The following is a 14,635-nucleotide window of genomic DNA, read 5'->3' on the forward strand; positions in this document are numbered from 1 at the left end:
TTAGTTTTACTATGTCAGAAACTCAAAATAATTACAAATTGGGCTCATTTCCTTTCAATTTAATTTTGCTGTGCTGAATAGAAATAGCAGACTATGTTCAGATAACTTACTGCTTTATTCAAAGGCATCACCAGCTCCTGTGTATTTAAAATTCAAGGAATCCACTTCTAGTCCATCCTACAAGCACTGAAGACACAAACATTTTTCATTGTAATGCTATTTATTTTTAGTTCATGCTGCAGTGGACATAGGTTTGATGATTTTTATTCTTATTACAAACAATAATGCTGCATCACCCACATCAAAATGACAGGACTTCTTATTTTATTACTTACAATAATTCATGACAGTAGAACACAAGCAAAATTCTACCTTATGGTAAATGGTGAACTGAAAATAGCATTATCAGCATTTTGCACTGGCCAAAATAATTAATATAAAATGTTATTACTGTCACAATAAATGGCATTAATATCAAATAAAAACAAAACATCAATCATTAGGTCTTACATGTGTTGTATGTAATTCTCGTAGTACGTTGCAACATAGCAAAAGTGCTATTTACAGGAAGACCACATTAACTTTTTATATTATGTGTATATTATGGGTATATTTTGTGTAATTTACGAATGTTTCTGTTCCACAGTTGACTGAGTTATCCCCTTTTGAGTGGTCCTGGTAGACATTTAGTAAGGCACTGATCATTTTATATGAGAACAACAAACCATGACAACGAGCTAATACAATGGTGAGATTGAAATCCTTTACTGTAAAATGCTTTTATGAGTGAACTGTCCAGCTTAAGAGAGCATTTCAGCCAAAACCACCAATAAATAACAATAAGCAAGCAAAGGCCAAGTACCGTTATTCATACAGGATCATTGCCGGCTGCCTCCCACTCATAACCATTCATTACTGGGTGAAAAATCTTTTCAAGTTATAAATCACACACATTGTTCTAAAACTCAAAGGCAGTTTCAGATCAAATGCAAGAAAGCAAAGTTGAACAAAGACCATATGGACTGTGCTAGTAGGCACTTGATGGAACCTTTTTAAATCCACATAGGCAAAAACTGTAGTACATCTCCAAACACAACAGTCCAGATACAACACATGTCGCTCTAAAATGTTGTGTTTAAGTGCTAAAAAAAGTTGTGCTTTTCAAGAGGATAAATTAAACAAAAATGTGTGCGTTTTCCTATCTAAAGCAGCCACAAGTTTAATTTCAGTATTAGACTAATTGCATTTAGGTACCACTTTGATCTAAAGACATCAAGAGCATCTTACCTCACCTTAAACATGATGTTTATTTTTTGCATTTATCTGAAATACCATCACATGATGATGGAAATCAGCCCATGACCTGCCTCTAAAATTTTCTTCTTCACAGTTTGGACTTGGCCTGGAAGAAGCTCATGATAGCCTGCATGCACTCATCGGACACCCAGCGCTCTTTCAGCCTCTCCACTTCGGTCACATTCACAGCATGGAGTTTGTCCTTGTCTACCCCTCGGATGAGCTGCTTGGACAGAGCTAGAGACTGAGGGAGCAGAAAAGAAAGAGGGAACATAATTAGTAATGTAATAAAACTCAGGCACTGCTTGCAGAAAGTGAGTGAGAGTCAACAGCCCTTACTTATCAAAATCACAATAAAAACAAAGTTCAGATTCGACTGCACTGAATGATGTACGAACTGCTCCACATCTGATTCATGGTGGGTCGTATGATGTTGGAACAAGCGATTATCCGAGCATGTTATTTGAGAAAACGAGAGCCTGCACAGTAGTATCTTATTTACTCATCATTGTAAAGGACATGCCCAAATTTGCCCTCCTGTACAGGTAATTTACCTGAACAAACCCTAAAACATGCAGACTTTGATAGGGGACAATTGAAAGAAAAGCATTTAACATGAGCCAGTGGTTGTCCTCATAGATGGAGTTGGGTTGGAGCAGAGACTACACGGCTCCCCCTACTGGATAGAACATACACAGCTTATAGTGTTTAAATTATAGTTGAAAAAAAGCATGAAATGAACAAAATGTATTAGCTTTGTTCAAGTTGTTTGAATGATACGACTGCGTATACACACACACACACACACACACACACACACACACACACACAGACACATGCGGAAAAATAAATAATAATAAATAAACCACAGCAAGATTGTAACAACTTTTTTTGACAGAAGCATTTCATAAAGTGTTGTCATCAAAATAGATTAACTACAGGCTGAATCTATGAATGCATAAATAATACAAAGATACTTACAGCACAAGTCAATCTCTTTGTTTCCACTTACAGTTAATGTGCACTTACATTTGGGGGCAGTTTGGCATAGGCCTTAAGTCTGGTCCAGACCTCTGACTGAAAGCTGCTGTCAGGAAAGACTTCAGTCACTAGTCCCAGTTCATACGCCTTTGTGGCGGTCAGCTTCTTATTGAACAGCAGCACTTCACTGGCCTGACAACAAAAACACAATGCAGAGAGTGCTGTTGCATAAGCTATGAATCCTCAGAAACAGGCTATGTTTACTTAAATGAATAGAATAATAACACTATCAGTGTGTTAGTGTTGACAGCCAGAATGAGGTCATGATTGCTAAGAACATTAGAACAATATAAACATAAATAAGACACTTTGGTCATATTGTCCTTTTCATGTGCACAAGAGTGTGTGTATGTGTGAATATACCTTTGCAGGACCCATAATTCTAGGGAAGGTGTAGGAGGAACAGCCCTCAGGACTCTGTCCCAGCTGGCTGAAGGGGGTGTGAAATGTTGCCTAAGGTTACACCACAAAGCAAAGAATCAAACTACAGCACAGTAAAGCACTTAACTGCTAATGTGTTTAAAGGGGAAATTCGACCAATTTTAAAAATGTGTACATCTCAACAACTGAATTATGCAAACAAAGTCATAAAGAATGGTTTGATGCAAAATGGAGCATTTTAGAGAAAATTATCAACTGATATTTCTTTACAGTAGTGTTAAGAGGCACCAGGGGTCATAACACTTGCAATATAAATATAGCCATTTTATTTGCCATCCAAAATATCAAGTGCACCTACACGTCTTGTGATTTTTTATATGTAAAGCTGAGATGGAAAATTAGTGGTGAAAAAAAAAATTTAAAGGATTTTCTTTGGATATAATAATGAGGTATACTGCTTTTTTAAAATGTACATTTTAGGCCAAAACCTATTCTCAAAAAACAACGTGTCAAGCATCAGACAGCGTATTCATTTCGTATATAAATGTCTGTGTGGGAGCTTTGAGAGGCATTAAACTCTTCAGACGTCTGGTTCCTATCACCACTTATGAAAAATTCTGATACATTAAGTTTCTCTAGAAATGGAGTACTTCACATTAAACTGCTCTGAATGACTTTGCTTACATCTTAACCATTTAACTATGGAAAAAAAAATGGTGTATTTCCCCTTTTACACTGGGTAACAAGCAACAATCAGTTAGAATAATCCTATTTACATAAAGTTAACTGCCCTTCTACTAGCCTTCAATCGTGAACAGTAAGAATAGCTCAGTTGGCCGTAGTAATGGTTAAGAAATAGAGGAGCCACCACAAAATACTGTACATACGGTATGACAATATTTTACATTTTTACATATTAGAGTACAGTCTAATTAGATGTTGAAGTGGTTTCACAGTAGATGTGTGAGAGTAGTGATGAGTTTGGCAGCTTACCCTTTCTGTGGCATAGACAACATCAAAAAGTCCAAGTAGAGTGACAGAGATGCCCACAGCTGGCCCGTTTACAACAGCGATCAGAGGTTTCGGGAAGTCAATGTATGATTTCACATACCTCCTGCAAATATATAATATAACATATGATCACCGTGGCATTTACACAAAACTAGAAATAAGTAAGAAAGACTTTACAAAAACTTTACAGGAGTAAATCCCCAGCATCCTTGGCCATCTTGTCAACACCACCCTCTGGGATTTTAGTGAAGTTGTTCAGGTCATTGCCACTGCAGTAGTAGTCACCACTGCCTGTGAAGAGATTATGAAAATAAGTGACTGAAATGTATATATGATTATATATGAGTGAATAATTTAACATGGTTCACATTAATGTTACACCATCTTTCCGTACCTGTGAAGACTGTAATGACAGAGTTGTCTTTTCCAGCAAGATCCAGAGCGTCTATCAGTTCACTATACATCTAGAAATTGGTTACAAAAAAAAAAACTACACTTTAATTAGTAAAAACACAATTGTTCTAGAATAAATAAAACATTTTAATATTATACAATGATGCAACATGAGTAGTTTAACATTAAGTAACGGACCTCTGAAGTTGTGCATGACGGCCTTATCAGGAACTCTAAGTCTAAGCTGGTTTTCTCTATGAGAAAAATGAATGGCATTTTCAAATATCGCTGCCCTGTAGTTAACAGAATCTTTCCAAACACAATACGTTTTGTCCTATGTACAAATGATGGCACCAGAATGCACTGTGGGAAAAAGACTGATAAAGGGAGTGTGATGACCTTGGCAATGTCCGGCCATACACGTGTCCACCATGTTGACACGTGCCACCTACTTAAACATCGCTGTGGACCAGGTGCACCTCTTCATGACAGTGGTATTCCCTGATGGCAGTGCCCTCTTTTAGCACACTACACATATTATTCAGGAATGGTCTTAGGGACAAGAGTTCAATGTGTAGTCCTGGCCTCCAAATTTTCCAGATCTCAATCAGATCGAGCATCAGTAGAATGTGCTGGAACAAGAAGTCCGATCCATAGCAAGTCCAAACCTTGCAACTTACAGGACTTAAATTATTTGCTCCAAATGCCTTGGTGCCAGATACCACAGCGCACCATCAGAAGACTTGTAGGGTCCATGACTTGGTGGGTTGTATTTGGTTTGGAGGGCACGCACAGGACCAACAGCATTTTAGGCAGGTGGTCATAATCTGTGTTTAACACCAACAAAAACTCAGCTAAAAACTCAAATACCACCTCTGGTGAGGCTGCTAGTCAATTCAGAGAGCAGCAATGTTGCTTGCATGAGGCAATATTCATTTTCCACCTCCTTAATGACCTCATAACACAGCCAGCGACATTTGGAGGAAATATATAAATATGGCAAAATAGAGCAGGTTTACAACATTTTTGTTTACCACAAGGTGTGAGAGCAGCAATTTTTGAAAATGCAATTAATTGTTCTTATTGAGAAACCTTGAAAAAACTGCAGTGCTGAATTTGACGCTTATGGCTGACTTGGAGTAGTGAATTGCAGCTCTGGACAGATGTAGCTGGACTGCATACTACACCTCCACAGTGATGGCATTTTTCTTCTGTGGTCGGTTGAGTCGAATGGTAGTGATGCCATCTTCTGTGGTGACTATCAGTGTTTCAAAAGCCTTTGCACCTCCTGTGGGTGGCGCAGCAACAGCAGGGCCTTCAGCAGCCAGCAGGGACGAGATGAGGTCAACATACTGCTGCCGGGCGTCCTCCTGATGGAACCAAGGAGAGGATAAGCACTGACCAATCAAGTAAGTATAAATGCATTTATAAAACTGAGATTTCTGGTTAAGTCTCTGTAAAATACTCAACTAACACAAACACACTGCACACAGTGACATTACCATGTGCCATGTCTAATAACACCCTTTAATAATGGTAACATGCATACATTATTTTAACAGGGTTTCTGCAAATCTGCAATGCCTACAGAGTATACATCCAATTTTACTAACAGCCAGGTAATGCAGCCAGTCAAGATGTCTAGGAACATCTGGACACTACAGCATGAAAATAAGTTTAATATTAATCAGGCCAAAACTGTATAGAAATGAATAATATTTTTCATTTGTACTGAAAAGTTCCTCTTTTGGAACTATGAACTTCTCATAAAGGCGATGTGTATATTGTTTTATCAGCTCACCTGTGACACAGATCCCAAAGACTTCCAGGCATCCCACTTCGCTTTATTCACAAAGTCCAGCATTCCTGGTTTAGGGGTGTTACAGGGCCCCTGTGTGGCCTGCTCATGTACAAGAGAACAAGCAAACGGGTAAGGGAACAAGGCATAAACAAGTAAAGGCGGTTTCGCTTTTTATCAAAATGTTCTTTTGTTGCTGTTACTATTATTTATGTTCTTCCTCCACTAGATAAAAATGACAACAGGACAGATGCATAACTACCATTCAAATTTGACATTATAATCTAAACTCGACAGCATTTTGGTAATGTCTAGAATTACTCACAGTTCAGTTCAATACAATGTATTTTAGTTTTATTCTTTTTAAAAAGTCATATTTGTTTTATATTATCTTGGAGTTTGAATTTTATTAACTTTATTTAGAATTAATAATTAGTTAGTTCATTAATTAGTAATTAATTAGTATTTGTTTATCAATATTCTATACCACTGATCTTCTGTGTTATTATTTTACTCTACATTTTTTAGATTATTTTGCCTAATTTGTCTGTAAAGCACCTTGAGATTTTGAGAGTCAAAATGAAAGGTGATATATAAATCAAGATTCTTTTAACAATGTATCTCCAGCAAATAGAGATTCTTTACATCATATATACATATGTGTGTGTGTGTGTATATATATATATATATATATATATATATATATATATATATATATATATATATATATATATATATATATATATATATGTGTGTGTGTGTGTGTGTGTGTGTGTGTGTGTGTGTCAGCAATAAAAACATTTATTGTTTGATACAGTCATCTCACCTGTTTAAAGAGGGCATAGATCTTGAGTTTGACCTCATTGCCTGGGTCCTTCTTCAGTGTACCCAGTTGATCCTTGGCACGATTAAAGTCCTCCACTGATGCCCCCATCGATGCTCCAGTGGTGTGCAGCTGAACGCTAGGGATCCTAAAAATGACAAGCTCTTTAAACATTTACAGATTCTATAATAAGAAAATCTGAAAACAGACATAAACACGTCTTACATAATGAGAAGCCTGACATACAAAAATACTGTCCGCATCCAAATGTTAGTTTGCTGTAGGTCAACCACCGAAAATCAACTACATCCAGTAGGTCAATGCAAACTATTGGCGTTTCAAGAGTTCTTTAGTAAATGCAATGATTCTACATAGAATCATGAACACTTAAGGAACCATTTGCATGCTTAAATGGTTCTTCGCATGGTGAAATGGTTCTTCAGATATGAATGTCGAATGCTGGGGTGTATGGTTCTACACAGAACCTTTCTGAAAATGGTTCAATACAGCACCAAAAAGGGTTTTGCTAATATTACAATGTTAAGCTTGCAACAAAAGAAAAAAAACCTTTTTTGGTGATACATATATACATATATACACACACACACATACATACATACACACATACATATACATACATACATACATACATACATATACATACATACATACATACATATATATATACATATATATATATATATATATATATACACACATATACGCATATATACACATATATACACACACACACATATATATATATATGTCAACATATTTAATATAACATACTGTTGCTATTAGAACAGTGCTGTGCATTCAATTTGACAAGTGTGATTATCAGAATAACAAAGCTACAAAGAAAAGACTGAAGGTAACTGAAAGTGGGGTAGAGGTCAAGGCTGCTAGCTGTTAGCTTTCAAAGCCACATCTGACAGCAGTGAGCTAAGCTAACCAACTAACCTAGATGAATGTCAGGCTGAAGAAGAGGAGGCATACTAAAGGTGTGAGTCATTTAATGGCCATTACGCGGTTAGGTTTAGCTTCTTTTCTCTCCCTCAATCACGGGAACTGTTAACGTTAATGTTAATAGATAAAGTTACTGAATAATTATTATGGCAGGACTACAATGTTGGACGTTAGCTGACCAGACTAACTGTCCGTTTTTGCTTTTCAGTTAACGTCAGCTACGAAACTGAAGTCAGCTTCTTATTCGATTGTTCCCGTTCCACCTTAAATGAGGCGCCAGACTGTAACTGCTGCACAATTTAAGGTGGAACGGGAAAATTCGAACAAGACGCTGGCGAATAGGAAGCCGGCTCCAGCCTCATTCGTTAGCTCAGCGTTTATCAACCCCTCTGATGGGGGAATACTTATAAATGCACTGCCTATTTTTGTGAAATCTTCGTTTTATCCCCATGAAGTTCTCCAGTCAGAGTCCGTTGTATTTAGCCGTTAGCCGACTCTGCCGTTAATAAGTTCAACAGTTCAGTAGCGAAGCAGCAGCAAGCTAACAATTCAGCCCTGCTAAGGTTCACTGTTCGCCCCGACTCCCCCTAAAACTGCAGCGCAGGTCAGTCGGACCCGAGATTTTCCCTTATAAACGCGTACACTTACCTGGCAAACCTGAGAACTCGCCACGGTGAAAGAAGCTTTATAGCGCCTGAAGCCATAAGTACACCGTACAAAGATCAGCCGAGCGCTCCGCTCACCTTCCTGCCAAACCGCTGAATGAATACACGCACAGCCTTCATCCTCCAATCAGAACGCCGCTTTGGCTGTCAGTCAAATTAAGCCCGCCTACTTTTTTTCATCCGCCAATCAAAATGCAGATTTTTTTTCCTCATATTTGTGCAATTTGCCTCTTGTGTTGACACGCTGGGAGAAATTATAAGAGGTTTTCTTTTATTTTTTTCTGTTGTAAAGTCAACAGAAGCGAATTAACCCCCAGAAACCCGCTGTTGCGCAACTGTAATAGTTGTTTAAATCACTCTATGCCTACTTAATAAACTTTACTGGAAGGGGACCTCCACTGAGTTTTCAAAAATTCATAATTAAATGGGTGAGATGTAAACAAAGTCATTCAGAGTGGTTTGGTATGAAAGGTTCCGCTGCAGAGAACCTTGTGAGTTTGATGCCTCTGAAGTCCCCCTCACAGAAAGTTATCACATGAAACGGTTAGATAAATGCTGCCTGATGTCTGAGACATTGTTGTATGATACTTTCGTGATAAAGTGTGCATAAAATGTATTTTAATCCTTTTATTTTAATCCATTCAGGGCGGAGGGGTATATGCAGAGCACCCTTAGGCCAAATAGTCCTCAAATAAAACTTATTTTTCAGATTTATCATTATTTTATCATGATCAACATTACATGTAAAACTCAGAAGACCCGTATAGGTTTGCTGGTGGTTTTGGATAGTAAATAAAATGGTGTTTTTGGTGCAGACATGGCAACCCCTGGTTCCTATCACAATCACTGGAGATCTGAGTCTGTAAGTTTCTGTACAATGAACCATTTCACATCAAACCACTCTGAATGACTGAATTATTCAGACATTTTGAAAAAATGGTGTATTTCCCATTTTATGTCACTAAAATTAAATCTCCCAACACTCTGAACTGTATCACTTGTGGTGAGAAACAAATGCTGAATTTGACAGTAATAATACGTGTTATAGTGTGACACTGGCATTGGGGTGCTGTGGTCAGAACTGTACAGTAGTTTGAACTCAAGTTAATGTACCCAGAGTCACACCTGGACTCCTTATCGTACCTTCACAGTGATGGAGTTTTTCTTCTGTGGTCTGTTGAGTCGGATGGTAGTGATGCCATCATCTGTGATGACAATCAGGTCAATAAACTGCTGCCTCTCCTCTTCCTGAGAAGAGCAAAGAGGTAAATAAAAACAATACCATGTCATTGATGATTCTTCATTTACATAATATGCAGGGGTATCTCAGCCTGCAGAGGTTAACTGCACTCTAAAGCACATGATCCAGCTCATCAAAACCTCCATAAACATCTGAATACCAGTAGTAGGTGTGTTAGACTATGGTTGGCTTTTCCACACAAGCAGGCCTGAAGACGTCCACTTTATAGCCTGTTGTTCGTCACTGTGTTAGGCTACTGTGTGTTACATTTTTGCATTTAAGATTGTGAAATGGGCAGTGTGACAATATTTAGCATTTTCTGAGCTTATTGCTGATATCTTCAGTACTTAAAAGTACAAGCCAACCATATGTTTCATTACAAAGACAGCATAATCAGTCCTGTTTAACCCTCTGGGTTCTAATAAAGGCATTTTTTGAATTTTGCATATCTGTCTAAATTCGCCTTTAAAGTCACTAGTGTATAACATGATACCCGTGTGTTTCCTATCAAAATGCTCCATTACCTTCATTGCTAAATCTGATGTGGACTAAATGAATAATGAAGGGTTTCTGACGTGACAGGTCAGTCCTGAGTTATTTCCTGAGTGTCTCTTGGCCAGTTTCACACAAAATGTAGACGGACACATAAATCCACCAGGTACATGCAGTGAGAGGTGGATGATATTTATCCCAATGCCTCTTCATTGCCTCATAACTCCAAATGTGAGACGTGTACAAACTTGCTGTAAGATGGAATCAAAAGGGCGAATCTGAAGGTTCAGGAAATGTTTGAAACATATTTGAATCATATTTTTGTGCTCACAGAAACATTGAATTTGATGCATGGGCGAGTTCGTAGACTCCAGAGGCTTAACTGGGTTTAGTGCACTGTAGTGTGTGAAATCAATAATAAAATCATTGTATTTATAGTTTTGTTAAAGTACTTAAAAAATTTGGCACTACTTATGAAATCTCAGATAAATTAAACATTGTATTGCATGTTGTGTATTGTGAAAATGTCTTAAGGTATTGTGATTCATTTTGGCCATATCACACGCCCCTGTTGCTTAGGACAGAATTCATACTTACTGTAGATAAATACTCTATTGCTAGACTATGAGTACACAGCCCTTTTGGCAGCAAAAAAAGCATTCTGCTGGTACCAAAAGGCACAAAATGATGTTCTAGTGGCAGCTAACCTGTGACACAGACCACCAGACGTCCTACTTCACTTTATTCACCAGCATTCCTGGTTTAGAAGTGTTACAGAGTCCCTGTTTGGCCTGCTCACAAAAAAAGCAGTCAGGATGAGAAAATCAGGTGAAAAGAGATTCAATTCAAAGCAAAAAAAAGAAAGTTAAAGTTGAAGTGATAGCCCAGTGAAAAAGCTTTTCAAACTGACTTACTCATGCTTTTCTGACCCTGCATGCTATGAAGGTATCATAGCATACAGGGTTTATCAAGGTTTTTCTTCAGTGTGCCATGTTGATCCTTGGCAAGATTAAAGTTGACCACTGACACCCCATCGATGCTCCAGTGATGTACAAATGTTCACAGATTCTATACAAATGCATAATATACATTATGTGTACATAATGTATACATAATACATTATGAATACTTTTATAAAGTGTCAAATGGATTTCATAGTGCACAGTACTCTATTCTTGTTTGTGAAAAATTAAACAAGCATCTTAATTTTCATCCTACTGCTCATTTCACCAGCACAACGGAAACTGACTCTACAGATATTTTTACTAATATAATCAAATTAAATGAGTTATCCATAAAATATAATTAAATGTATTTAAAAATGTTTTTACAACATTCTAGCTGAACTGAGAGACCTCCCAAACAAGTTGAAACCGAAATTTAATTTTCATTTAAAGCCTATAAAGACTGGGCATAATGCTTCATTAGATCGTACATACTTAATTGACAAACCAAAGGTTTATGTTTTAGTACGTTACAGCATATGCCCAAAGCTCTGAGACAGAAAACATACTAGAAAATTAAATAAATGCTCGATCCTGCTGAGACCGTATTCTGCCAGTAGATGGCACTGATGAGTCAGCACAAAAAATATAACTGGTTAGATCATGTAATGGTTTTGACAGTGAATTGAGTAATAACCTCTACACAGTTCTGTTTTAAAACCATTTAAATGATGCATTGGTCATAGACACTGTATAAATTATCATTTATAATCACTGTATAATGCCATATGTACACTGTGTGCTATGCCTGTGTATACTATGTAACCTATAATATGCCTGAACTTGTTATTCATGTTATTTTTATTTTTTTTAAAGATACATTGAATCATATTTAACAAAACGTTGATAAGAGCTATAGGATTTGCACCATCTCAGCTAGGGTGAATAATTATCGTTCAGTCAGACTTAGGACCATCAGACAGGACTATGATGTTCTAATTTTCAGATAAATCAAATCAAATCAAATCAGATTTATTGTCACATCACAAGAGTACAGGGACACAGGTGAGTGAAAAACTTGAGTGCGAGTTCCACAAATTATGCAGAGAACAGTATTTACACATAGATAAACAAAACTATAGATAGGATAGAAGAATAGATAAAACCAATTTAACTAAAATATATACATATAATCTTACACAATAACTTAAAAATAATAATATTGCACCGAGACATATAATATTGCACTGGGAATGTAGAGTGAGTGTAATCAACTATATACTATATATAGTAATGGATATTACAATGCTATGTAGATGTGCAAGTAATCACACTAGGTGTGGAGGTAGAAGATGGTACAGTAGGTGGCAGAGTATTTAGTAAAGTGCAAGGTACAGGAAGTTAAGTGGAAGCGCAGGGGGAGAGTATTGCGAGATAAGTTCCTATGTACAGACCACAGTATAAGCCTTATTCTTCAGGATAAGGTGAGATTTTAGTGGTCCAACGTGTTTTAACCCTTTATGCACTACAGTACACAGGCATATGAAGACAAATGGCTTTATTCTACAATGGAACATGGTACATTTAAGGGTAATATGACCTGTACGTCAACTAAATGGTTTTTAAACAGGGCAGAATAAAAAAAAAACATATTTTCCAATTTGTCAAAATCACGACAGAATCACAACAAAATCTAATCAGTTTCGAATATTTTTGTGCAAGTGGTGAGAGACATCAACTCAGTCCTGTTTACAATAATGACACATTTTAATAATATTAACTGACTCATCAGTGCCATCCACAGGTGGAATGTGGTCTCTGCAGCAGCATTTAAGGTGGAACAGCTAAGTCCAATGAGAAGCCAATGCAGCCTCGTAAAAGCACAGCCCACACATAGGCAGTAACTCATATCGCCAGAACTTATTAACCGCAGAGAGGATTTTATTAATGCCATTAGTAGCTTCTTTTCTCTTCTATGAAGAAAATGTGTTTATCTTTGTTTGTTTTTTTTCTTGTTCTCATGCCCACTCACCGTGCATTTTATTAGGAACACCACCTTGTTTCTACACTAACTGTCCATTTTATCAGCTCCATTTACTATACAGATGCACTTTGTAGTTCTACAATTACAGACTGTAGTCCATCTGTTTCTCTGAATACTTTGTTCGCCCTGTGGTGATGGTGTGCTAGTGTGTGTTGTGCTGGTACGAGTGGATCAGACACAGCAGTGCTGCTGGAGTTTTTAAACACTGTGTCCACTCACTGTCCACTCTATTAGACACTCCTAACTTGTTGGTCCACCTTGTAGATGTAAAGTCAGAGACGATAGCTCTTCTCCTGCTGCACTGTTTGTGTTGATCATCCTCTAGTCCTTCATCAGTGGTCACAGGACGCTGCCCACAGGACGCTGTTGGCTGGATATTTTTGGTTGGTGGGCTATTCTCAGTCCAGCAGTGACACTAAGGTGTTTAAAACTCCAGCAGCACTGCTGTGTCTGATCCACTCATACCAGCACAACACACACTAACATGCTACCACCATGTCAGTGTCACTGCAGTGCTGAGAATGATCCACCACCCAAATAGTACCTGCTCTGTGGTGGTCCTGTGGATGTCCTGCACACTGAAGAACAGGGTGAAAGCGGGGGCTAACAAAGTATGCAGAGAAACAGATGGACTACAGTCTGTAATTATAGAACCTATATGGTACGTTGAGCTGATAAAATGAACCATTACACTCATTGTCCATTTTAACAGCTCCACTTACCATCTGTTTCTAGATATAAGGAGGTGCTCCTAATAAAATGCTCAGTGAGTGTAAACTACATGAAAAAGAAAATAGCCTAACAGGGTTATTATGTATAGAACCTTAAAGGTGCAGACACTGCTACCTTCCTTTTATAACGTATTCATATTCGGTATGTTAGCCTACAGTTTACTACATAACAATATACTCAATTTACAAGTAATCAGATGACACAGTATGTTGTCTCCATGTTCTAAAGGCTGACCTCAAGACCTAAATGCATTATGTTGTCTTCTTATGTCCTCAGCTCAGTTCGTTGGAAAGGATTTGGATTTAGGTTTGAACTAAACTCTGCAGGAAAGCAGATCTCTAGGAAAATAGTTGGTGACCACTGATCTAGACTGGCGAACGACTCGAGGGCATAATGGGTGCTGTGTGCTGACCTACTGAATGACAGTATTTTTTTCTTACTAGCAAAGCTGTAGGAGCACTACAGCAGGGGTCTTCAGCTCCAGTCCTGGAGGCCCATTGTCCAGCACAGTTTGGTTTATCCTATTAAAAAACACTTACTAAACCTGGCTATTCACAGATGAGTTGAATCAGATGTAATTGAGCAAGGAAATCGCCAAACTGTGCCGGACACCGGTCCTCCAGGACCTGAGTTGGAGACCTCTGCTCTACAGTATACAAGAACTGAACTTGTATTATACCTTTGTTTCGGATATTATGGTGCTGATTTACACTTGATAACACATGAAACAGACATGTAAATAAGCTAATTAGGGTAAAGCTGCACCAAATATCTTACAGATGGCTGTAGTGAAGCAAAAACTGGTC

The 14,635-nt window shown here is 37.7% G+C and overlaps 1 protein-coding gene across 1 annotated transcript; it reads right to left on the minus strand.

Annotated features, from left to right (window-relative positions):
* Window positions 1-201: 201 nt before the first annotated feature.
* eci2 (enoyl-CoA delta isomerase 2) lies at window positions 202-8,499 on the minus strand. The gene is made up of 10 exons (XM_036582524.1): window positions 8,361-8,499; window positions 6,747-6,891; window positions 5,924-6,022; window positions 5,310-5,492; window positions 4,124-4,193; window positions 3,918-4,020; window positions 3,712-3,832; window positions 2,701-2,790; window positions 2,326-2,469; window positions 202-1,540 (listed from the first exon to the last, which is right to left on the minus strand). The coding sequence occupies exons 1-10, from the start codon at window positions 8,414-8,416 to the stop codon at window positions 1,385-1,387; spliced, it is 1,167 nt and encodes a 388-aa protein (XP_036438417.1). The 5' UTR covers window positions 8,417-8,499; the 3' UTR covers window positions 202-1,384.
* Between the last annotated feature and the right edge of the window lie 6,136 nt (window positions 8,500-14,635).

Source organism: Colossoma macropomum, unplaced genomic scaffold (genome assembly GCF_904425465.1).
Source record: "Colossoma macropomum unplaced genomic scaffold, Colossoma_macropomum, whole genome shotgun sequence".
NCBI classification, from domain to species: Eukaryota; Metazoa; Chordata; class Actinopteri; order Characiformes; family Serrasalmidae; genus Colossoma; species Colossoma macropomum.

Bases quoted from the DNA above. Each gene is read 5' to 3' on its own strand.
- eci2 (XM_036582524.1), bottom strand. From the start codon at position 8,416: ATGGCTTCAGGCGCTATAAAGCTTCTTTCACCGTGGCGAGTTCTCAGG. The intron at 2,470-2,700 runs GTATATTCACAC...TTTTGTTGTCAG, and splicing joins GAATTATGGGTCCTGCAAAG to GCCAGTGAAGTGCTGCTGTT. The intron at 1,541-2,325 runs GTAAGTGCACAT...CTGCTCCCTCAG, and splicing joins ATGCCAAACTGCCCCCAAAT to TCTCTAGCTCTGTCCAAGCA.